The sequence below is a fragment of the Galleria mellonella genome, unplaced genomic scaffold (assembly GCF_026898425.1).
Source record: "Galleria mellonella isolate WM207_F2 unplaced genomic scaffold, CSIRO_AGI_GalMel_v1 utg32, whole genome shotgun sequence".
NCBI classification, from domain to species: domain Eukaryota; kingdom Metazoa; phylum Arthropoda; class Insecta; order Lepidoptera; family Pyralidae; genus Galleria; species Galleria mellonella.
Genome location: NW_026442075.1, coordinates 1243137 through 1270325, shown reverse-complemented (window position 1 = coordinate 1270325; position 27189 = coordinate 1243137). Strand labels below are relative to the sequence as shown.

Here is a 27189-nt window from a genome sequence, read left to right as displayed (position 1 = left end):
CAAAAATAGTCCGAAGTCATATAATTTCATTAACTTCCTTAAGCCGCAACGTGTCCTTTCATTGTATTTCCTAAAACATGTCCTTTGCCTTGTAGATTTACTTATAGCGTACGTGTAGTGATCACGGAAGACATTTATAAAGTTCAGCTTACGCCTCGTAAAACTGTGTCATCTACCTGATGACGAGCGCGAGGACATAAACTGCTATTTCAGCTGTGCGTCCACTATAGAATTGTTTCCATGGCTATTTGTAGTTTAGTTTACTTATTTTCCGCCTAACAAGAATAGAAGGTAATGATTTTTGTGTATCTATTTCAGTAATGAGCATCTAATCAGTTGTTAAAAAAAGCGATTGGAGATTCTAAATGTGGGTATACGACAGATAAGTTTGCCAAGCTCTGACTTATTTGTTTATATGTTCTTTGATCTTTCCCGTAGTATGTAGCACGATGCTTGGTGAATATTAATAATTGCGGAGTCACTGAAGCAAACTTGAATTTTTAACGCTCGAGTATTGTATTATTATAATGCCGTACCAAAAAGACACAAAGGAACCTCTATGGTGCGACTTTTTCACATCCGTCCGTCTGTTTCAGCGTTATATCTCAGCAACCAGTGTTATCAGCTTGACATTTGAAATAGTTTTACATATCATTCGCTTCCACGTATTGCAATAAGAATGATTGAAAAAAAAAAAAAAACTTTTAACGCTAATAATAATGCTAACGAAAATCGGACTAGAGTTCAAAAGTAGCGGGTGGCCCGGTTTATTTGTTGTCCAGTGTATATGTAAACACAACAAAATTTTGGCGGGAATAACCTTAGAAACTTGATGAATTTGTTTTAATATTAAAACTATATTGGTTATATATAGTTTTTGTGACTTATCATATTCACATGTTATCGATATATTAATAACATATCTAATTGTTAATAACATGGTTTCTTGAGTAAATATTAACTTAAGCATAATTAAAGTATATATACAACTTGATCATGAAATCTACACGTGTTTTTGAACTTGCATAATTTTGTTATTATTTATGTCTCGATTTATTTAAACATTATTACTTTTTATCAATCAATCAATATTACTTGAGTTATTAATCTTTTTGTTACCGAAATTAATTTATTAGGTACTTTTTTTAAAAAGAAAATATTAAGACATCAAACAATATTAAGTACTTAATACCGTCGAAATGACTCCTAATATTCCGCGTAAACGAAACTGGCTCAGGACTATACTAGACAAAGTAAATGTATGACAAGTCAATAAAAACAAATTCAAATGCATTCACTTTTAACACATTAAACGCTCACGAATATCTGCTCAATCATGAATTCTGTCCGCCCACTGTGCGCCTGCGCAAACACGAATGGGGCCAACGATCTCCAGCCTACTTTCTCCGCAGTTTATAGTCCAGAGTAACATTGCGGAACAAATGTGGACTTCAATGGAAATGCACAAGTTGTCCTGTCTTTGTTTCCAAAATTAGATTACGAGACTGAGAAACCGGAAGTTCTTTTTTTATGCAATTTAAAATGGCAAACAAGTTGATGTAGTTAGTGGAAAATTAGAGCCATTATCTGTAAACACACAATGTGAACACTATGATGTACTCACAGCTTATTTACTAATGCCGGGTACCATTGGCATTATGTGTTGTCATTCCTAAGGATTATGGATTTAGGCATTTATACCCCATACTATACCATATATTATCATAATCCATCCATAAAACCGAAACAAAACTATGCAAGCACAACTATAATAACAAAATTAAGCGTTAGGAATAGGAGTGGAATTAAGGATCAATTTTGATAGAGAAAAGTACCATTGCTTGAATACACCATGGACAGTATCTAAAACTATCTTAAAAATTTAAATAATCTTGGCATAATTTTTTTTATTATAACTCCTATGATTATAGCGATGCCATGGTCTGTTAATACCATAGCATAAGATTTTTTCCAAGATTTTAATTGTAACAAAATCAAACATTTTCTAAAGATCACTAAATTGTAATCAAATCATTTGAATATTGCAGTCATGCAATATTCAACTGATCTGTCACCACAATACAAAAACACAGTTGTATTGATTGGTGGAATGGCATACTTTTAATCTTTGAGCTCTCTATAATATGATTAAGTGTAAACCATTGTATCAAGTTGGTTCATTTGTCATATTCATAAAAGCTGCTAGTAAAAATTATTTTTGTTCTACTACATTCTACACGTACATTACATAGTTTACTAAATTTATGATCATGCAAAGGGTTACAATGTGATGTGTCCTTACACATAGTAAATGAGGAAATTACATTGTCTGAACTAAATACTCGACAGTAAGTAAAGAGCATCGTCATCAGAATTTACTTATATTACCATTGTTACTGGCAGCTTCACCAGCAAACTTTTATTTTAATTATGGCTCCATTGGGACTTTGATGTTTTTCCAATGTCAAGATTGGAAGAGACACTGCTATTTTATCAATGTGATAAAATTTCCTTATCTGTATTTGTTGAGTATCTATATTAGGGATTTTTCAGAGAGAATGGTTTACAATAATAGTTATGGTTGATAATGGTTAAAGTTAAAAGGAGATATTATAATTTTATATTATTTTGTGACAAAATTTCTTCTAGGATACATACAAAAGTAGAAGACTAAATTTATTAGATACTTGAATTTAACAGAATGACAGATATTATTGGAGAGAGTGACATAAAGAGAAATTGATATATTGAGGCATTCAAGTACTACGTATTGTATCCTTCATCATCATTATTATTTATTTTTGTTATCATTGTCACTGGCAACTTGGGCAGCAAACCTTTTTTTAAGCTCTTTACTTTTAAGATTCTTTTTTTAAATATATATTTTGTATTATTATTGTAATGTAATGAATACATCCAGTTTCTGCCTACTCTAATGGGAGAGAAGTGTGGCAGATATGTGTGTATATGTATACTAGTTTGTGTTATGTGACAGAATACAAATTAGAAAGAAAAAGTAAATAAATGTAAATTGGCCATTTTACTTGTATACTGGAAACATAGTAGCCCTTTAAGTACAATATTTTAAAAACATTACAACAATATTGTACAAGTATTATTAGTGAAAATAATCATTAAGTGAAATAAATGACTAGATGAATTTAAATTTAAATAATAACAAATATATAAAAACTATTATATATATATATATATATATATATATATATATATATATATATATATATATATATATATATATATATATATATATATATATATATAAACTAATTTTTTTAACTTTAGATGTGTTGCATACTTAAATTACATTACACATATTAGTAGAATTACTTTAGGTCAAGTTTTTGTTATTGCATTTACTGAGAAACCTGCATTGTACTGCAGATACATACTTATAACTTCCTGGGTGACTTGTCTACAAATAAGGTATTACTTTTTACCTGCCTTACATAAATAAAAGGAATTTTCCATAAATGTTTACTAAGTCTAAAGATATTATTTACTGAATTTTATCAGGCAATAATATGATATCAAGAACTGTAATAAATACCTCACACATGTATCAAAGAACAGTAAATTAATTAATAAAAATAAACACATGTGATATTTTATTTTATAGTTTTGAAAACATATTCAGACTGCATTAATATCAAGTCTGACATACTTACTAGTAAGTAAATAGTGTGTAATCCATTTTTAAAACTAAATTTTTATTTTTTATTACATGTAAAAAAATATTCAAAGGCACCAAATTTGAGTCATGCCTGTATAAAATCTGGTTCTTTATAGTACATATTATTATATATAATAATATTTTTTGTATAATATTTTTCCAAATCAAACTTTTATTTCATTTTTGTGATAAGTTTATGAAGCAGTGTTTCTGAAACTGACACACTTCTGTCAAAATTATTCTAATTAGAAATATCAACTGGTTTTTTTAAATTAAAATATTTATATGTTTTAAGAGATTATTTAGTAGACAAAAAGTTATTGATGTATGTTTGTGTGCATGTGCTATCAGGAATTTCAGGCCATTTCTAAATTTCCTGGCACTGATTAGGGATCGACTCAAATAAGTGGGGTACCTGCTCCCAGTCTAATACTTATCATTACACAACCTACCTACACAAATAATCTTTCGATGCGTCAATTAACTAAATAACATTAAGAACTCATTTTTTATATTATAGTGATGTATAGCGATTATGAATATATAAGTTATTTATTGAAATTTAATCGTAAATTATAATAGAAAATAGGAATACTACTAAAACCTATGTGACTAAACAAAAAATTTTCCTTGACAAAAAGCTTACGATGTTACAGTTACATGAACTAATAATAATAAGCTTATAAATGTTTCAAAAACACTTACTTTTAGTCGTGAAAGATTCCCGTCCCGTGCAGCGTTGAAAACGGCTATTTTGAAATCCATATTGGTTTTCTTCCCGATGACAAATATCACATTCAACAAAATGCCACTTTAGGAACAGCACTTTCTTCTAAGAATAATCATTGAAATTGCACCGTGTCACCAATAATCAAAGCAACCAAATGATTCAAAACACTCCGAAACGACACACGTTGACTATATAACAGCTGCAAGACGACGATACGATAAGCTGGAATCAGACAGGCAGCCAGTTTCTCGCCGATTCACCCAATTCTACCATTATAAAAATAAAAAAGTTTGGAACTGACTATAGATAAAGAACTATTTTTTTTTTTTTGCTTGTTGACATAAAAATTAAGACATACATAGATGATCAAACACTTTATAATATTGATTAAATATTTTAAAACAATAAATATATACAAGTTCGCCCGGCGAATACTACAAGAACGATTATTTATTGTCAAAAAATAGTAATAATATATAAATAAGTAGTAATAGTAATAAATAGTACGTCGCAAGATTGCTTCCTAATCACTAAATAGGTTTAATACACTTCATAATTTGTAATAATGTTGTTAGTTACATTATTACAAATTAGTGACAAAATAATTAACTAATTTATATTTTAAATTTCAGTTCCTACTTCTCTGGACAGTAGAAACTTCGTTGTTCATTCGATTATCGCTTTTTAGATATATTTATTATAGAGACTGTGATAGCTTATTATCTATAATTCTATAGACAGTCATCATCATAAAATTTACCTAGTTTATTTATTTATTACTTACGGATACCATTTAGAATGATCTATTCCAATGTCTTTGGAATATGAAGTCGAATTGACGAGTCCAGATTTAAGAATAGCATGATCAAGAATGAGTGATGTTCTATAATCTGTGGAATGAGATTGATGGATGACATCAAGAAATGACAGCCGAACAAAAATTACGGCGTGGATTTATGGTTAAAATTTTGCCAAACTGTTACTCGTTTTAATATTACTTGTTATTTTCCAATTAAATTGTAGTTTATTTTATATACCATCGTTGGTAGTCGTACTTAAAAGTTGTATATGTTATGATAATGACCGATAATTCAAAAGTTTTGAGGCAAAGTTTGTGCATATCATTGTCATTAGCGCGTAAGTCGATCTCCCCGGTATTTAGTGTGTTATAGCAGAGGCAGAACGTAATTAATGAAATGCTGCCCATAGTGCTAGCTAACGGATCTAAAGAACATTATATTTGATCGTGCTTGTAATTAATAATATTGAAACTTAGTTGCAACATGTATCCAACTCCGTCTCGGCATCCAGCCGCCGCAGTAAGGGTTTGTGTTATTTTCTATTTATTCTACGATTACTTACATTTGTTTATGTTATTGTTGACTTAAATAATATATATATATACTTTCCTATTTTGCATTGTAATGTCTATAGACCATGTTTGTATCGTTATATTATTCCAGGGGCCTCAACCAACGGCGGGATCTATAAAATTTACGATAGCAGATTCTTTAGAGCGTATTAAAGAGGAATTTAATTTTTTACAAGCCCAATATCATTCGTAAGTGTGCAACAAAGTGCTCAGTTTTCAAATTTTTAGATTAATAAATTAATTTATTATGTCAATAAACATTTCACTTACAGATTAAAAATAGAATGTGACAAATTAGTTAATGAGAAAACAGAAATGCAGAGGCACTATGTAATGGTAAGTATTATTTATTATTTTAAAAAATAACATTATATGTACAATGAAGTTATATTACATTTAGAATTTGGTAATACTATGTTATCTGTTTTCATTGTACATTCTTTAATATCATTAATAATTTAAATAATTATGTATATTATCCTATTAATTGATAATTTTCTTTATATAGTCATATCAAAAGGCAACAACTCAGCATCAGTTTAATTTCATTATATAATTTTTTTCTTTTTCAGTATTATGAGATGTCCTATGGTCTAAATGTAGAAATGCACAAACAGGTATGTTATTAAAATATAGTCGGTGTTGAAAAATTATACTCTTTGTCTAACATTGTGGAGGGGATTCAATTTTTTGTTAGTTTGTGATGAATAAACTCAAAAATTACTTAAGCAATTTAAAAAAGTCCTTCACTTATAGAAATTATATATATATTATCAGTAAGTAACATGGGTTGTATTGAAAAATGATGTAAAGCTAATTAGGCATGGGTAATATGGAAAACAATCTGATATACCAGTTTTTTTTTTTTGATATTGATGGCAGAAAATAGGTGAGTTTGATATCACCCATGTTGGTCAGACATCTATTTTTAATATGTTAAAAGTCTGTTATAAAACTATTATTTTTTATTACTTTATACTATTTTTATACATACATACATATCTGTCACGCCTGTCTCCCATTAGAGTAGACAGAAACGTTGGAACACCAAATACTTCGATTCAAACAAACCTCTTTCGCTTCTTCCACATTCATTCTTTCATCCATCTTCTCAAAATGGCCAAACCAAACCTACTATTTTTAAATCTAGTTTCATCCACCCGAAATTTCATGACAATGCTTGGGTCTGTTAAAATGTATACCTCTTGCACATTGTTGCATAAAAGCATATGTGAATGGATCACATATGTGCAAACATCCCCGATACACTATAAAATTAAAACAACCCCAACAACATATTGAATACATTGTTGTATTGTATTTGTAGGGTATTGTAGGCTTATCAAGTATATCTAGTGTACAAACTGCACATGTAAAGTTTTTTTTATACAACTCAGAATGGCAAACAAGTGACAAAGATTCTGTATAATTAACTAATTTCTTTAATAATATTGGTTTTCTTACACAGACGGAGATTGCAAAAAGACTCAGTGCTATAATAGGACAAGTTCTGCCATTCTTGGCACAAGAGCATCAGCAACAGGTTGCATCAGCTGTGGAGAGGGCAAAACAAGTTACCATGTCTGAATTGAATGCTATTATTGGGGTAAGTTTTATAAATTAATTATTAAAATGTTTACTAATATATTTCACAGGTGTGTTGCTTTAAACTAATGTAGAATTATCAACTTTGCCAGTACTTTAAAATGAAAAGTTTGTGCTAACAATATAATTCAACTTTTTTTTTTTTTTTTACATATACCCATTCCATATTTAAATAGTATTTTTATTTATTTGAGATATTGTTTAATTTTACACAGTGTACTTAGGTATTTACCATTACACAATAATATATTTATTAGTAACTTTTAGTCTCTCACAGCTAAGTTATAATGTAAATTGAATTAACTAGATAATGACAACAATAATTAAGCCATTGACTCTACACTGCCATTGTGATAAAATATGTATTAAGATTCAATATTGCGCCTTCATAATATGCTTTACTATTATATAGCAATTAGTTAGTAAGCAGAAAAATGCTTATAAACAGTAGCATACAGAAGACTAATTGCTAGGTCGTCGAATTCATATACTCTGTGTCATCAGAAATCAAACAATGCCCATCAGGGTGCATAACAAAGACATGTAATGTTACACCGTAAATAGGGTCAGCAGGAAAAATGCACTACTTATATATTTTTTATTATTAAGAAGAATAGAACACATTAGAACTTCACCATAAATTACTTTTATAATTAAGCCTTTTGTTTTTTACCGTCGCCCGCAGCAACAACATCAGCAGGGCCTTCAACAACTCCTTGTAAGTCCAGTTGGATATCGTGCTTGGTTTATGTTTGTTGTGATTAACAATTAATTTTTTACGTTGACACACTTTTGTTGCCAGTTTATTTGGTCACCTAACGAAAATTCAAAATTAACATGGTGTTTGTTTTAGCTGTTGCATTTTCGAGAATATGAAGAGATATGCATTATCAATTAATCACTTATCAGATAATAGATGTATCTATTTGGATTGTTATTGATCCTTGAGTTATCTATATAATCTATACAGATTATCTGATATCTATACACATTTGTAAGGGGAAATTAATGAACTAACTGTGTTGTTTAAACATAAGTTTAAAAATAATATACTGATTATGATTTATATTTGCCACATTCATGAATTTTATACTGTTTCACAAAATTTTATGTAGCAAATGCTCTATCTGTTATCTCTATCAAAAGAATATATATATTATTAAAATATTTATTAATTTAATATTTAAAAAAATTGTCAGATATAAAAAAATTGGAATAGATAAATAAGTATTTAAACACATCAAATACAACGATTGATCTAGAAAATATGGGTTGAAACCATACAACTGTTGTTCTCGGTTTTATATGAAAATATTTCATCTTTATTAAATATTTTATGTTTCCCACAGCTTTGCTCGCGTGATTCAGTACATACAGTAATTTGAGTATTATGTTAGGATATAGCCTAGCTGTGTACTAAATTTCATTCAAATTCATTCAACCATTTAAGTGTGATAGAGTAACAAATATCTAAATATCCATGCATCTTTACAAGTTTTCACATTTATAATATTAGCAGGACTAGCTAGACCTGCGACTTATTCCAAGTGATCAGAATAAATTAATTTATTATGATAAAAATAACCTATATTATATGTATGCCGAATTTCACAACAATGAGTTAAGCTGTTGAGACACCATGAGGTAACAAACTCACTTTCATATTTATAACATTAATAAAGATTAAATTATTAAAAATTTGATTGTTTTATGATTAGTCGATTAGAACTGTTTTGTTTAATTTCTCAAACATTAGTATGAGGGAGATTGCCGACATTTGAAAATTGAGTACTGTTATTATTAATAGAAGATCTATGACATTCTGGTATAGACATATTGCTTATCAGTTTCTGACCATTATTCAGTCCACACACATGTTACGACACGTGTTCCACCTCTAACCAAGGCATCTTCAGACAAATTAATCAATAGTAGTGGTAGTGGAATCAAACTATTTCCAATGTAGTGAAATCAAACTATGTACTAACCATTAATATGGACTTCCGCAATATAACACCTAATTCAGTAAAATATTGGTTGCTTTATATTTAACTTGTTCTTTGATTACCATATAAGCGTAAGAAAGCCACTGTTGGCCAAAGGCATTTTATAAAATACAATTTAAAATATGTAATGAAAATATATCTATATTAAATATTAGTAAATTTCACTAACTTTCTATATAATTTTTTTATTTATATTAACTATTTCTATATCATTATTATTGCTTTTTTACGTTAATATTTAGTCAATCAATATGCAAATCATTTTTGCAATGTTATTGTAATTAATTTGGGTTTGAATAAATTTGATACATAAATGGACTATATATATATATATATATATATATATATATATATATATATATATATATATATATATATAAAATTGGTCAATTGATAACTAATTTGTCAATCTAATATCCATTTCTGTGTCTCAATATGTTGTTTAATTAGTAAGATTTCAACTATATTCCTCAATTTCACGAATGGAAATGGTTTTAGAATAAAAATATACTAACAATATCATTTCACTATAATAAAAATAATAATTCAGAAAATGCATAAGCTAACATTTGTTGTGAAATGTACGCATTAACCAAGTTAACAAACACTGATCGAGCCACTTACATTGGAGAAACTAATTGGATATAAATGTTTTGTTATCTTTTTATTGTATGCGAGCACTGTTGATTTTTCCACGTAGTTTATAACCCGTGAATGCAAGATTTGATTTGCAACTTTGTATCTTGTGTTGGAGCATTGGTTTAATAATCAACTTTGTGATATTTTAGACTAATATGTTGTGATATTAATCCCAGCGATGGCAGCGGGCTTGCCCCCGTGCCACGTTGGGTTCTAATACGCCCAGTAAACTGTGAACATGTTGACTCTTAGTTTACATATGTCTATGGCTACCCCATTAGGAATTATAGCCACGAATTTATTTAATTTTTATGCTGTGCTAAAAGTTTTAAAACTAAATTTTTTGAGGTTGATAATCAAGCAGGCCTGCCTGGCGCGCGGCAGCAATATCTTACGAATGTTTGCAACATCAGAAGTATCACTTGCGACTTGCTGACTATAGTATAAAAGTTTTGAATCATAGTACGTAATTAACTGGCATATCTTATCTGTCAATGTGAAATAGCATGCAAAAGAATATCACAATGTATTCTGTAATGTCTATAGGCGAAGGTTATCACTTTCCATCAGGTGGGCCATCAGCTTCTTTGACATTCTAATTATTATAGAGACAACTGCATAATACTAATATTACTGTAACCACAAAAATAGGCATGGGTAATATGGATACCGATCCGATAACTATATATTGGTTTCCTCTGGATATTGATGGCGCAAAAAAGTTTAGAACCCATTTCGATATCACCCATATCGGTCGGATATCTATTTTGTAATATGTTAAAAGTCATTTGATAGCAAATATATTTTTTTTTAGATAACAGACTTTTAACATATTTGTTATTGGATTAGTATATAGATATTACTATATATTACCCCTGCCTACATAAAAGGTCTGAGCAGCTGGAAAATGCTGTGGATCTTTGCTATTTTCCTTTATTGTTGCTATGGTACGCTCTGCACTATAGCTTATTATTGATAAATGGGTTTAAAAATAATCCATTTATTTCATTAAAAAAAAAAATTCGTCACTAGATTTTTATTTAACTTTTAAACTTTTTCTGTGTAAGTAAACTTCGGCTACACACAACAAATGCATGATAAATTCCACTATGATCACGACACTGCTATGGCATCTGTCATACATCCGTATTGCTAGGCTTGCACATTTCTTTTCAAAGTACAATTTAAATACGGATCGATTCATAACAAGATAATGTAAATAGTTGTAGCAATTAAGCCGTATAAATCAACACAAATTGTTCGTTGATGTTAAAAGATTACATTTCATTGTTAACTAAATTTATTACTACTTTGTAATGTATTCGTCTTTTATTGATATTTTGTATGTATTAAAACTTGGCCCTATAGTTGTCTGAATCTAATAAATAAATAAAAGAAATTCTTAATTTAAACTTTTGCATATTTATGACTATTATTAGAGACATTATGACTATAACAATTTTAACTATTCTTTTTTGTTATATTTCACATAGTTCTTTTAGAAAACCTTAAATACATATATATATATATATATATATATATATATATATATATATATATATATATATATATATATATATATATATATATATATATATATATATATATATATATATATATATATATATATATATATATATATATATATATTCTTAAATAGGTACCCACATAGGTGAAGTTTAATGGGATGGTTATAAGAACTTTATGTTCGTCACTGGAATTAAACCATCATGCAAATTTGTCAAATATGTACTTAAAATGCAAAATATAACAGACATTTATTTGAATTATTTGTATGAATGTATTTTCATTACTAAATAATGTCACAACCTGATCACACGGTGTGTGCAAAATATTACTGTATAATTGTTAAATAAATTATTTACAGCAGATAACTTTGTTAGTATATTAAATATGATTTAATTTCATTTCAATTTATATATTAAATACATAGTCTCGATTACCCAATTTCGTTTTTTATAATACGTAATAGCAAATATTTTTTCAAACATCTCTCACAGTGGCGTAACAATAGGATGGCAGGGCTGGTAAAATGCCACGGGCCCCCGACCCAAAAGGGCCCCGGCTCAAAGGCCGCGAGCTCAGAATTTTTTTTTACCTTGTACCTGTGTATTTTATTTTATTTGAAAATAAATTATAGGGCCCCATCAAAAGAATTTGCCACAGGCCCCAAATGGTATAGTTACGCCACTGATTTGATATGATAATTGGCATAATTTTGTTTTAATTGTATGATTTAAATTAATTGAAATATAATTACTATCATAGTTACCACATTTCTTTTTGTTATTTGTATACACATTTCGTAATTATGTATTTTACATTTTCACATCGATTTAGTTTATTAATTACATTTCTCCTAATATTGGAGTAAAAGGAATAAAACTAACACATATATTCCAAGATTAAGTGTTTAAATTCATTTCTAGAGAATTAAAATATATATATATATATCAAATTTAACATTTCTATGTTGCTAATTTTGTGATGTAAATTAAGCTTAACAGTTATTCATTAACTAAAATAATTGGGCTATTTAATTAAAACAAATAGTGGTATGTTTTATACATTTACCCTCTTATTCATAAAAATTAAAACTTACAAATCTACTTTTACTATTACACTGTCTTGTCACTTTCTTTCAAATTGGGAATTTAATGTAAAAGAAAGAAACGAAACAGTCTAATAACCAAAAAAGGTTTATGTTTAGGTTTGACAATTTTGTGAATAAAGAGGTTAGGCTTCATTTAAATAAACTTTCTGGTAATTATAAAGATCTACTTATGTATAAGCGTTCCATCGTATTATATCAAAGTGATATTTATGTTCCAGCAACAGATACATGCATCAGCGGGTCTGTCGCACGGCGTGGCGGGCGCGGGCGGGCTGCTGGGGGCCGGGGGGCTGCTGTTCGCGCCGGGGGCCGGTCCTCCGCCGCCGCCGCACCTGCCCCCGCCACCACATAAGGTAAAGGTGATGAACAATCGCTCTTAAAACACTAGCTAGCTTTTTTCAAAATTTAGTTATTTGCATCTATTGTATATTGATTTTGTTAGTCCAATGCAACGCTATTTACTCTCTGTCTATTTAGCGTAATGGTTGACTGGTAGAGAATGCTATCGGGCATTAGGTCCTTCTATACTTATATATATTTTATTGTGTGCAAAAAAATAAATATGCGTAAGAGTGTCTAAAATTAGTCCCATGTGCAGTGAAATTACTGCCTACTTTTGTGCAGTGATGGTGTCTACATTTTGTCCCTTTGAAACTGTCAGTGTGTAGGTAAATGTACCATGGTGTTAATTAGTTCTGTAGAGGATACCTGAAATACTTTTTTTTTAATTTCAAAAGGCAAATTGATAAATAAAGTGTTACTTATTAAAATTCAGAATATCATATCATGCACTAATTCAGAATTAAAATACTAAAAAAAATAATTAAAAATATTTTAGTGTGTTTATTATTAAAAAGAAATAACAGAGGCTTTGAACAGAGCAAGAAAATCGCTTATATTAGAACTTGTATTGAGTTATAATATGAAAAAATTGCATAACCTTCAGTCTACATAGTCAACCTGACAACCTTCCTCTTGTCGGTGCAACTAATTCATGCATCTTCTTCCAGCCAGCTCTATCGCAGGCCATATCCTTTATCTCCCTATACGACATGACGCCTAGTGTTTCCTTTATCTGTCCCATGTAGTTATTCCTCGGTCTTCCTCTTTTGCACTCTATTTTTACTTCTACTATGCTCTTAAAAAATCCTCATGTCGTATAAGGTGGCCCAGCATTTTGCCTCTTCTATTCTCTATTATTTTAATTAATGTTCTTTTCTCGTTCACTCTTTTCAGGACTTCCTCGTTCGTTAGTTTTTCTGTCCAGCTTATCCTTTTCATTCTCCTCCATGTCCACATTTTGTTCTATGTCCTATAAACCTAATATTCAGATAATTCCCTATGAGGCTGACATAGTCACCCAGGTGTACTAAAGCCTCAATAAAAATTACCTTTAGTCTCCAAATTTGGTCAGACCGGAGGGAAGGGATTGTTAGTAATACGGACTAGACCAGTCTCATTGCTAGCAATATACCCTGTCAGATCGACTCACAGTCATGCCTTCTTATGGCAGCAGTTTCTTAAATTTAAAACAATTTTTTTTTTACCACAGGTGGAGCTGCCCCCTCCAGCGGACATCAAGCCGCCGGTGCTGCCTGGTGGACCGGCGCCGCCCCTGCATCCAGGTCAACCACCCTCTCGGGAGGACGACCGTCTCATCGCCTCTAGAGTATTACAACAGGTATACACTTGCATAAGCGTATTCACACATTAAGTAGTTAATGTTCGAGTATTAGCAATTAAGTCCGCTTTTTGTATTATTTTTTCATATCACAGAGGTGGCAAACAAGCATACGACCCATCTGATGGTAAGCGGTTACCGTAGCCTATGAACGCCTGTAATACTAGGGACATTCCGCGCGCGTTGTCAACCCTGAGGTAATCTCTATCCCTTTTTTGAACCTCTTATTTTAGTTTCTTGGAAAAACCTCGACGGGGAACTCATTCCATAGCCTGCGCGTTCGTGGGAGGAAACATCTCCGAAATTGCGCTGTATGCGACCATCTAGGCTCTTAGATATAGGGTTGAACTCCCTGTCGATGGAGAGTTGTACGATGGTAGAAGGTGGCTGTGGGCGGCACTATATTGAACAATTCCTCTGAACACAGTCCTTTGTACAAGCGGTAGAGCACGCAGAGTGAGGCAAAATCTCTCCTAAAACTTAAGAGTTTTAATCGTTTATAAGTCTGGGATCATCGACAATTCTCATAGCTCGCCGTTGCACTGAGTCGAAGGGTTCAAACTAATATGTAGGTGCTCAAGTCCATAAGTGACAAAACACCATGTGGAGCTGGATTTGTGGTTTATACAGCATTAATCATTGATTCATCGTGAATTGTATTAATCAATAAAATCTAAATAAATGAATATTGCATGTGCAGAAAATATAACAATGTATGCAAGGACCTTGATATTTTCCAAAAATCCTTGCAATGTTACATTAAGGCTGCCAATTTGTTACTTTAAATTTATAGCCGTCATTCTTTTAATGTTTCTAATATCGAATGTTATGCAGAGCAGATATTGGAGTGCAAATTTAATGCCTTTTTACGTAATATTTATTTTATAAATATATTAATTTGTAACCTGTTGCCTTGCTGTAAATAAATAAATATGTAATTGGTTACTACAGAGGCGGTCGGTGTCACCGCACGAGCGGGAACAAAAGTACCGTCCCCGCTCGCCCGTCGAGCCCGAAGCGCTGGACGTGAAGCGCAGAAAAGAGGAGAAGGTACACAGTCATGTGAGTCTGTGTAGTGTATGTGTCGCTTCCTTATTCACGTTGCTTATACGATTGTGTCCACTCAGATCGGTGGTAGTTGCTGTCGTACGGTGTATCGAATATATAGTACATATAATACATAAAACATAATTATTAAAATATCCATGTTTTTATGAATAGTACAAAAATAAGTCTGTTTGAACAGGTTGTGTGTTGCCATTAAAAAAATAAATAAAAAAATCATGTCATATGAGTACAAGTGGTTTCCTACTTTTAATGATGCAGAAAAATAGTCCTATGTAAAATTACTGGCAACATAATAAACGCATTTTATATATCAATTGCAGAACTCGCAGTTTTTTTTTATAGTCTCACTTTAATTAAAAGTTGTGTGAAAATTATTTAAAGTACAAATATCAATTTTAACAATTAAATACTGAAATATGTTATGATTTTCTAAACGTATTGTAGTGCCTTTAATAAATATTGTATAAAATAAATTACATGACCTGATATCCGTGATTTACATTTTTATTATTTTTTTATTGCACCAGTTGTACACTGTTATATAAAATATGTTTAAAAATATTAAACATTTTTTCAATCGTGTGCAATTGTATATTTTGACACGTTCCTAGTTGCAGTAACAGAATTAGATGGTGTTAAAATGAAACATAAAAAAAATGTGATAATTTTTAATAGCAACACATAGTTTGGTATTACGGTAACTGAGTTGCAATAAGTTACTCTGTGACACTGTACTATGTTGCTATGTTTTAAAATACAATTTATAAATTCACCTGTATCCAGCAACTGCCAGACATCAACGCTTTATCAGGCATGACGCTTTTAAATCCAATTAAATGGCTCACAAAATTTCGCTACGATCAAAGTTAGACAATACAGCTTGTAATTATTAACGATAAGACAAATTATATGATTAATAATAAATTATTACATTGTAGGACAGTGATGCTGAAAAAAGTGACCAAGATCTTGTTGTAGATGTAGCCAACGAGGTAAGATGCTGTTTGTGAATATGAAATGAGGGCTAATACTTTGCATGATAGAGGGCGACACTAGATATGTGTTCAGTCTACATTTAAATTGAACTATTAAATGTTTGTTTTTTATACTAAATAAATAACTTAAAAATTAAACTAAAAAAATAAGGTACTAAATTGTCAGTGATAGAACTTAAAAATTAGAACATGTCATGTTTAACATCACCAAAGCCTGAGGTTGCCAATCCGCCTGCCAAACGTGGCAACTATTACAGGTTAAGACTTCCCAATAGATGGAGGCCTATATTCAGCAGTGGACAGTTAACGCTTGCCATGATGTGATTTTACCAGAGAGAGACTTTGTATAAAAATGGTTTGCATTGGTTGGTACCTCAGTTACTTTCGCTTTTCTACCATAAAGCAGCTGTACTTGTATGGCTGTGTTTCAATTTGTGGATGAGAGTTGTCGGTGAAATTACAGAGTTTAGAGAATTACAGAGGCAATAAAACTTAGTATATTGCAATGTATTTTAAAATATCTATGGTGCTGTTCGTGTCTATAGGTAATGGTTACCACCAGATGAGCCATCAAATCATTCGTCATTCGAAATATCATAAAAATGTCCAAACTAGTTATACTATGCCCACTACTATGATAAGCTGAAACTGAGAGATGATAGGCTAGAATGAAATTATATCATTTTACTCATTATAACGAATTTGTCAAGAATTAATCATAATGGTTTCTGATTGGAGGTCAATCTGACGGGGTATTTTGCTGCTCTTCATTCCAATAGTTACTATTCTTTTTTCACTTCTTTTTCTACATAATGAACACATCTCAGGTGACGTGCTCTATATGTGCGCCATTTTAAAATGCAAAATTTGATACATGTCATTTGGTACATGATTTTTTGCTATCTCTCTCTCTTTCTCTCTCTATTTCTCGCTCTCTCTCTATTTCTCTCTCTATCTCTTCATTCTCTCTCTCTCTCTCTATTTCTCTCTCTCTCTCTCTCTCTCTATCTCTCTCTCTATCTCTCTCTCTCTCTCTCTCTCTCTCATACCATAGAATTATAATTTTTTCGTGTTCTAAATAGGCTTTTTAAAAAGGCGCACTATAGGTATAGAAATAAAACTGTTAGTCCTCATAAAACTTATCAGATAATACTTTAAAAACAACCGTTTGGTTTAGTCAATAATGACATTTATCGCGTGCATAATTTCATCTCATGTTTCCGTTGCTTTCTCAAAGAGCTAGTATAATTTTAGAGTATATTACAGTACGCATAAAATTACAGTGATTAAAACGAGTTAAAAAAAAACTTAACGATTCTATCACATTATCAGTTATTAGAATTTGAAAATTATTTAACAATTTTGGTTAAGTAATAATAATTGATTTGGTTATAATTTCTTTTTATTATTAAATAATTCAATTTTCATTTCAAAACTGTACAATCAATAATTTTCAGAGGTAAATAAACGAGCCTCAGTTTTGAATAATAGTATGTCTGTGGCACTCCCTGCCCCGCACGCTTCCTGCGTTTCTCCATCGTTGCCATCATGTCCATAGTATGCTTGATATTTAGAGGTGGATTTAGAATAAGAAACAAAAACTGATATATAGAAGCATTAGTAATGGCTGTACTGATACGATATTTATATATTGGATTCTTCTAGATATTAAAAAAGTGGTCACTCGTTTCAATAGCGCCCATACCAGTCAAATATCTATGTTTCGATGGAATTCTCCGATTTCAATATTATACTTTAGTTAACTTCTATTTAATACATCTGTTTTTACGTATACATCTTTAGTATGTTTTTCTAGTTTTATACCAAAAAAAAACTTAGAAAATTGATAAGCTTAGGCAAAACCAGAGAGAGACTTTGTACAAAAGTCGATTGCTTGGGTACCTCCGTCCCATTCATGTTTCAACGTGAAGCAGTTGTGTTTGCATGGCTGTGTTTCGGTTTGAAGGGTGGGATATAGCGTAAATTTACTGGGTACTGAAGAATAACACCTGAGTCCTCAGGAATGGCAACGCATGGGGGGTATCATGGGCGAAACAGTATACTCTGTTATGTCCATGGTACTGCTCATGTCTATAGGCGACGGTGATCACTTTCCATCGGGTGGACCGTTAGCTTGTTTGCCATTCTAAGTTGTATAAAAAAAAACGCTGTGAAGATGGCGCCACTTGAAGGTCCATTGACAACTTTGAAAAGATTCCATAACGACGAGAAAATAAATTCATTTTTCCATTGTCGCTATAGAGTTATAGACCATAACAGAGATATAGTTTATTTACGTCATAACACTGTTATGGATACACACAATTTGGTGTTGTCCTATTTTTCGCGAATTCATCCGAATAGCGAAATAATTCTTTTAGCTAATTTAAAATAAAAAATTGTTGGAAAAGTAAAGCAAGTATAATAGTAAGGATTCGTTTGTTTGGTCTAAATCCACTTTTGATACTAAATCCCCTTACTTATAATTTTAAAATTTCACGATTATTAATATATAATATAACTTATCTATATATCTGTGCCAGCTTTAGCCCTTGATCAGGTTAAAGCGAGATTGTCTTTCGGCCCACGTAAATTCTATAACACTTTGATTTTATGTGAAATAAATAATAATTCAAAACCTTTCAAAAATCAACTTTTATTGGAAATATCAACACTGCTCTGACACGTCTCAAAAGGCCATTATAATTTTATTTTTCTTGAAAAAGATTTTCATACTATTCCTTTATGATCTGGCACCTAGAACAACCGCTCTTCTCGCTCAACCCTAGGACCGGCAAACAATAATAAAAAAATCCTTACGAATCATTTAGTATTTGTAAGTAAGGGGATGTATCGTTTATTGTAGATATTCTTGGTACGGTGAACAACGCACGAATTGTAATGCATTACAGATACACGTGCGTAAAAGACAAGTGTTCGCCATATTATCTCTTTTTCTCTATAGCATTCTATTATTCGTCTATGGTTGTTAATGTAAATATGTGTACATAATATAAAAATATAGAAGTAAATATTGAATATTATAATCTTATGAAAAACAATATTTTTTTTGTCTTATATGCCATATTATTCAGAACAAAGTAATTCGCTACTTATTTGTAGTAAAAGAAGAATATAATTAACTCTATAAATGCTACGAGCAGGTTCAACCTTGCTTTTAGAGTATAAAGGAAATCACATCTGTTATATAACTAAGATATATAAAATATAAACACATTTTTATGTTTTGATTAAAGGAGGAAAGAGGATCTCCAAGTGTTCGCACAGATGGTGGCGAAAGAACGGAAAACGGACCCAGGCCACCGTCCAGATCGGGTTCCTCGTCAAGTCGATCCACACCCAAAAGTTCGAAAGACGTAAGTAATTATTTCTTATTTTGGTTACTTCCTTAATTGCTTTTAGTACCTTTTATTTGTTGATGAATAAAGTATTCACCTCAGTCAATGTTTAAACCATAACATTATACATCATCTATTTCGGCTGTGATTTGTTTTATCTCTTTTTTAGAGCTACAGTATTAATTTGAAAGAAAGTAAAAAAAAAACACTTGTACAGTTTACAATTATTGGTTGCTAGGTCATATCTGGCTCGAAGGACTATAATTTATGTAGTTCATATACTGGTGCTAATACTAATATTTAATAAAATTAATTTGCATATGTTTACTGGAAGTTAGGGGTCTTCAAAGGGGGTTAAAGAGGTTCCTTCAGGGTCGGCAACATGCTCGTTGCTCCTGGTATTGCAGACGTTCATAGGCTACGGTAACCGCTTACCATCAGATGGGCCATATGTTTGTTTGCCACTTCATTGGTATAAAAATATGAACAGTGCAGAAAATAAGCATAGACTTAGCAATGCCTCCAGAATTAATATTTAATAGTTCGGATATATGTGTTGGACAACTGAGTTCCTTACACTGTGGTAACGGTGTGTCCGCAGGAGAAGCCCGGCACGCCATCTGGTGCGAAGCTAGGCCGCGCGCCCACGCCGACGGGTTCCGCACGGTACGGGTTCCCCTCGTATCCGTACAGAACGCCCGCGCCCGCCGCCGCCTCCGCGCCAGCTCCAGCGTCCGCGCCCGCTTCCGCTCCGCACGGGTACGACTCGCATATGCGTACTAACGGCATCGCTCCGCCCAAGTCGTAAGTATATTGCCTGCTCTCTAATATAAATGAATCCATTAATAGTATTAAGAGAGAAAACACATGAAAAAGACTATGTTGTTTCGTTTTATCTATCAATTAATTTGTTTTGCAATTATTATTTGACAACATAGAATATTATATACATAAAAAAAATACATATTTTACACGTAAGTACATTTTCTAGTGTTTTTCTAATAATATCAATACAGACTGATAACACTTTCTACACTTAACTCTAAATGCAATATTATAGAACCACCACCAGTAATATTTTATAGAAAAATTTATATTATATATATATATATATATATATATATATATATATATATTATACAACTTAGAATGGCAAACAAGCTGACAGTTCACCACAGGTACAGAGGAATAACACCTGAGTCCTCAGGAATAGCAACGCATGGGGGGTATCATGGGCGAAACAGTTTACTCTGTTATGTCCATGGTACTGCTCATGTCTATAGGCGACTTTCCATCAGGTGGACCGTCAGCTTGTTTGCTATTCTAAGTTGTATAAAAAAAAAGGTCGCTAACAGATCACTGTCATTTGATCGTTACTAAATGGATGTGGAATTATACATAATAAATTTAATGTAATAATCAGTGATATGGACTTCGGCAACATCTACTTCAAGAAAATGATTACAACATTTTCCCACTTTGGCAAATGAAAGTAATGACCGCTGTTACCCGTGGGCCGGCAGCGCGTACTCGTACCTGCCGGCGGGCGCGGCGGGCGCGGCGGGCGCGGACGGGCCGGCGGGCGGTGGCGGCGGGCCCGGCGTACCGCGCGGCGCGCGCGCGGCGGCGGCGCTGCCGCACGGCGAGGTGGTGTGCGCGGTGGCGCTGGCGGCGGCGGCGCACGCGCGGCACGCGTACACGGGCGGCAAGGGCTGCGTCAAGCTCTGGGACATCTCCAGCCCCGCCTCGCCCGCCGCCATGGAGCCGCTCTCGCAGCTCGACTGCCTGGTACGTACCACGCACCACGCACCTACTCTACTCTATACTAATACATACATCGCAGTATGCCTTATTAGGTCGACCTCCACATGGTTCCCCCTGGAAACCATAGTGAACAATTCTCGTTGAATTCGTCACGATGGGCTAACTGACCTGCTTCATCTCCTCACCTATCATCCTTCACTGGTGCCCCACCGGTGTATACCGATAGTGCGGGTGGGGTTTACCAATCCATTATCATCCATTAAAAAAAATACATACATCATTCTATTCTATATATACATACATATATATGTGGATGATAATAGAGTGATAACTTGGCCTACGCTGACGGGGCACCAGTGAGGGTTAATAGGTGAGGATAAAAAGGCAGGTCATTTAACCCATCATGATGAATACACCTGGAATTCAGCACGATGGTTTCTAGGAGGGACCACGTGGAGGTCGACATGATAGAATTGATTGCTAGCAATGTAACTGACAGTCCGCATTACTAACAATCCCTTCCCCCCTTTTCTATGCTATATTAGAGATACAATAAAAGTAATTTAATGTCATATATATTTATACATAGTATTCTCGACGTGTGAGTTTAATTGGCACCTGACTGGTTTATTATGTGATACACCACACTCGACTGATAGTCTGCGTAGACTTCACGCCTAAATAAGTGTTCATTGATCCGAAGATATATAGATAGGACAAGAATAGGATTATAATACACATATGTATATATTATTTATTGCATGAGAATAAAATATTAGTTGAACAACTTGTTAGTAAAGATGGGCTTTTCAATAGATGATAATGCAATGGTAACCTCGCCTGCGTTAACGGTATACACTGGCAGACCACCAGTGAAAGATGATTAGTGAAAATGAAAAGGCAGGTCAGTTAGCGTATCATGAGGAATTCAATGATAAATTAGTTACGATGGTTTCCAGGGGGAACCGCGTGGAGGTCGACCTATCGGGTATATTAATAGCAATGGGGATAACCTTCCCCATTACTAATAATCCCGTCCCCCCTAAGCAAGGGTAGGTTTATCTCTAAAAGAAATCTCTGTCAGCCAACCCAATGCAGTTAGATAAAAAATAATTAGCAGATAGTGGTAAAATAATTAAAAGATTATAAGCATTGTATTCCTTCTCGGTGGGCAGCAACGCGACAACTACATCCGGTCGGTGAAACTGCTGCCGGACGGGCGCACGCTGATCGTGGGCGGCGAGGCGTCCAACCTGTCCATCTGGGACCTGGCCTCGCCCACGCCGCGCATGCGCGCCGAGCTCACCTCCTCCGCGCCCGCCTGCTACGCGCTCGCCATCAGCCCAGACTCCAAGGTACCGACCCTCCCGCCCTCGCCGTCACCACGTACACTGGGGACATCTGGGACCTGGCCTCGCCCACGCCGCGCATGCGCGCCGAGCTCACCTCCTCCGCGCCCGCCTGCTACGCGCTCGCCATCAGCCCAGACTCCAAGGTCACCACGTACCCTCCCGCCCCACGCCGCGCATCGCGCCGACCACGTACGCGCTCGCCATCAGCCCAGACTCCAAGGTACTGGGGACATCTGGGACCTGGCCTCGCCCACGCCGCGCATGCGCGCCGAGCTCACCTCCTCCGCGCCCGCCTGCTACGCGCTCGCCATCAGCCCAGACCCTCCCGCCCTCGCCGTCACCACGTACACTGGGGACATCTGGGACCTGGCCTCGCCCACGCGCCGAGACCTACGCGCTCGCCATCAGCCCTCGCCGTCACCACGTACACTGGGGACATCTGGGACTGGCCTCGCCCACGCCGCGCATGCGCGCCGAGCTCACCTCCGCGCCCGCCTGGGACCTGGCCGTCACCACGTCGCCCACGCCGCGCATGCGCGCCGAGCTCACCTCCTCCGCGCCCGCCTGCTACGCGCTCGCCATCAGCGCGCAGACTCCAAGCGCCCCGACGCGCTCCCATCAGCCCTCGCCGTCACCACGTACACTGGGGACATCTGGGACCTGGCCTCGCCCACGCCGCGCATGCGCGCCGAGCTCACCTCCTCCGCGCCCGCCTGCTACGCGCTCGCCATCAGCCCAGACTCCAAGGTACCGACCCTCCCGCCCTCGCCGTCACCACGTACACTGGGGACATCTGTAATTACGTTCACGAAATTTGAAAATAACGGTTATTTTTTTGTTAGACCTCGTATATATATATGTTACATGTTTGTCCTAATATTTATTAAAAATATGTGTATTTCACCAGGTATGCTTCAGTTGCTGTTCAGACGGCAACATAGCTGTATGGGATCTCCAGAACCAAACATTAGTTAGGCAATTTCAAGGTAAATGTTATTATGTTGTTATTTACATGCTTTGAATTTTTCAAACAACAATTTTTCACTGTTTCTTCCTTTTCTCCATTACTAGCAATATATTTCGTCAGGTCGACCTCCACCCGGTCTTCGCTGTAAATCATTGTGGTTAATTCCAGGATAATTAATCACTAACGGCTGACTGGCCTGTCTTAATCCTCATCTATCATCACTCACTGGTGTCGAGCTGGCGTATAGTGATAGTCCAGGGTTTTTTTTCATGGATGATGATGGAATGGTAGTCCCGCCCGTGCTAAAGGTAGAGGTCGACCTGTCAAGGTTTATTGCCAGCAATGAGACTGGTAGTCCGCTTTACTAACCCCCATCTCTCCAGCACTGGCGGAGTAATCATTCCATTTTATCTCATTAAAAAAGTATGACTCTATTGTATGGGGGGGGGGGGATAGCTGCTAGCAATGTGATAGTAATGCGGATTATCTATCACATTGCTAGCAATACACCATGGTAGGTCAACCTTCTCGTGGTCTCCTTTGGAGACCATCGTGTTGAATTCCAGGTGTATTCTTCATGATGGGCTAACTCACCTGCTTTTTCATCCTTGCCTATCATCCCTCACTGGTGCCACGCCAGTGTGTACCGATAGCTTGGGCGGGATTACCACTCTATTATCATCAATTAAAAAAAACTCTATTGTATGTGTCAGGTCACACGGACGGCGCATCGTGTATAGACATCAGCCCGGACGGCACGCGGCTGTGGACGGGCGGGCTCGACAACACGGTCCGCTCGTGGGACTTGCGCGAAGGCCGCCAGCTGCACCAGCACGACTTCGCCAGCCAGATCTTCTCGCTCGGCTACTGCCCCACCGGTACGTATCTACACAACATAAAACAGTACTCTGTGCTAATACTATATTCGAACTTACAATCCTAAGGTTAAATGAAGAGAGATAGATAATATCTTTAGCATTAGCCATGAGCAAAAGTTTCATCTCAACCATCTGGACGAGTGGCCGTCTTCCACAGTGCGTTTATCAAGGCATTTTCTTCCACGCACAACCACTCTTTGGAATCAACTTCCAGCAGTAGTATTTCCGAACCGATACGCCATCATAACCTTCAAGAAAAGAGCATATTCCATTTTAAAAGGCCAGCAGTACATCTGCAATGCCGTTGTTGTTGTGGGTGATCATGGGTGGCGGTAGTCACTTACCATGCCGCATGCTCGTTTGCCCCCTGTGCTGTAAAAAAAAAGTCCTTGTACACATATCTTGCACTAAAAATTGAATTAATGCGGGATGCTAAATAAATGGCAACCCCTCCTATGAGTGAATGTTGGTAGGGCACCAGTGATGAAAAATAGGTGAGGATAAAGTCAGGATAGTTGGTCAATCATAATGATTTCACTACGATTTTACCATGATGATTTTCAAGGATGCTGTGTGGAGGTGGATCTATATTCCAATACATACATAACAATACAGTATGTATTGACATTCTGTATAGTTCATTCTGCTAGTTCCCATTACTAATAGTTTTCCCCCATTTCCTCCCATTGATTACGAATAATTTTTATTCAGATTAATTTAATTAGGATTTTTATTTAGTTATTTTTTTTACGATTATACTGCCGAATACAGAATGCAATATTGCCTAAAATTGTTTAAGAAATTTAGCTGTTACGTTTAGCCGTTACTTGCGTAAACCAGTATAAGAACTATGCACTCCAACATATTATACAATGTACTTGCTACCCATACATTTAATATTATGTTTATTCTCTTAATTTATATCGCTTTATTGTTGTCATTGTGATGGAACACAAATTGGTTACTTTATATCTGTATAGTCCATGGCTTTGGGCCACTGATGACTTGTAACACAGGTCTTTTTAAAACCTACTGCAGGCACCAATAAAACAACAACAAAATATTCTTACACATTTAATTGTACCTTAAGCTATCACCTTTTACTACCTTCAATGAAGAGAAAAAAAAATCATTCATTCATTTATTAAAATTTAAATTAATTATTTAACCCTTCTTTGCATGATTTTTTTTATTAGTGAAATAAATCAAGGTGATATAATTAATGTTCAAAATAAAGGAAAAATGGTTTGAAAAATAAATTTGACAGCTATAATTTTTTTTTCTGCAATGGATATTAAAAAGGTATTTAGACACGATCAACTTAAAGTGAAATTGTTCTTTTATATATTTTTTGGGCATTCAATGTTATGATGGAAATTTCCACCAGTATGCAAAGAAGGATTAAATTATCCTTTAAATCAAGTCCATCAAAATTAGTACTCGAGGATGGCGCGAAGATTCAAGAGCAGCGCCATAAAATAAAAAAAAAAAAGATTGAGTAACCTCGTGGTAGAAGCTTCCAAAATCTCAGGCTCACCAGGTAGCCTGAAGCGCACCTGCTCTCATTTTATTTTGTAAATATGTCTTGGTCAGGCTCGTGGCTGGCGGTAGGCATGGAGAACTCTCACGTAGAAGTTTTGCACGCGGGCAAGCCGGACCGGTACCAGCTGCTGCTGCACGAGTCGTGCGTGCTCTCGCTCAAGTTCGCCGCCAGCGGCAAGTGGTTCGTCTCCACCGGCAAGGACAACCTCCTCAATGCCTGGCGTACGCCCTACGGCGCCAGCTTGTTTCAGGTATTACAGTATACTCTGTTATGTCCATGTTACTGCTCATGTCTACAAGCGACGGTTACCACTTTCCATCAGGTGGGCCGTCAGCTTGTTTGCCATTCTAAGTTGTATAAAAAAAAACTTAAATGTATGATAACCTTGTGAGGCAGTTGAGGGCGAGGGATGGGCAGTAACGTCTCTCTTTAAACATCTCCAAAGTCTAACTGTGGTTACCAATCCGCCTGCCAAACATGGTAACTAATGGTAAAACCCCCCATGGGAGAGGTTTATGTTCAGCAGTGTACAGTTAAGAGACTGATACGAAGTACGAAACTTGCAGTGCTTGCTTGCTTGCTTGCGTGTAGTGGTTTATTTCACTGCCTTCAAGAATTTAAACACTTGTATATATGAATATGCCTATTTGTGCTGTCGTCTTTTTTTTAATAGATGATAATGGAATGGTAACCCCGTCTGCGCTAACGGTATACGTTGGTGGAGCACCATTGAGAGATAATAGGTGAGAATGAAAAGGTCAGTTAGCCCGTCGTGATGAATACGTCTGGAATTCAACGCGATGGTTTCCAGGGTGGACATGTGAAGGTCGACCCGATAGAGTAGATTGTTAGTAATGAAACTGGTAGTCCGCATTGCATATAATCACTCCCCCCCCCCCTCAAT

General features: G+C 34.9%; 2 protein-coding genes across 2 annotated transcripts in view; one reads left to right on the top strand and one right to left on the bottom strand.

Moving 5' to 3' along the window:
* Positions 1–4694, bottom strand: part of LOC113510759 (protein fem-1 homolog CG6966) — a 91440-nt gene extending 86746 nt beyond the window's left edge. The window contains exon 1 of the mRNA XM_052896373.1: positions 4397–4694. Coding sequence (XP_052752333.1) covers positions 4397–4456 — 60 coding nt within the window. The 5' untranslated portion in view covers positions 4457–4694. The remainder of the gene's footprint in view (positions 1–4396) is intronic.
* A 647-nt stretch (positions 4695–5341) lies between these two features.
* Positions 5342–27189, top strand: part of LOC113510848 (protein groucho-like) — a 28698-nt gene continuing 6850 nt past the window's right edge. The window contains exons 1-17 of the mRNA XM_052896263.1: positions 5342–5746; positions 5885–5982; positions 6066–6129; positions 6366–6410; positions 7262–7399; positions 8084–8116; positions 12897–13037; positions 14231–14359; positions 15311–15409; positions 16366–16419; positions 19680–19799; positions 20383–20585; positions 21305–21569; positions 22721–22900; positions 23805–23883; positions 24578–24742; positions 26336–26535. Coding sequence (XP_052752223.1) covers positions 5705–5746; positions 5885–5982; positions 6066–6129; positions 6366–6410; positions 7262–7399; positions 8084–8116; positions 12897–13037; positions 14231–14359; positions 15311–15409; positions 16366–16419; positions 19680–19799; positions 20383–20585; positions 21305–21569; positions 22721–22900; positions 23805–23883; positions 24578–24742; positions 26336–26535 — 2055 coding nt within the window. The 5' untranslated portion in view covers positions 5342–5704. The remainder of the gene's footprint in view (positions 5747–5884; positions 5983–6065; positions 6130–6365; positions 6411–7261; positions 7400–8083; positions 8117–12896; positions 13038–14230; positions 14360–15310; positions 15410–16365; positions 16420–19679; positions 19800–20382; positions 20586–21304; positions 21570–22720; positions 22901–23804; positions 23884–24577; positions 24743–26335; positions 26536–27189) is intronic.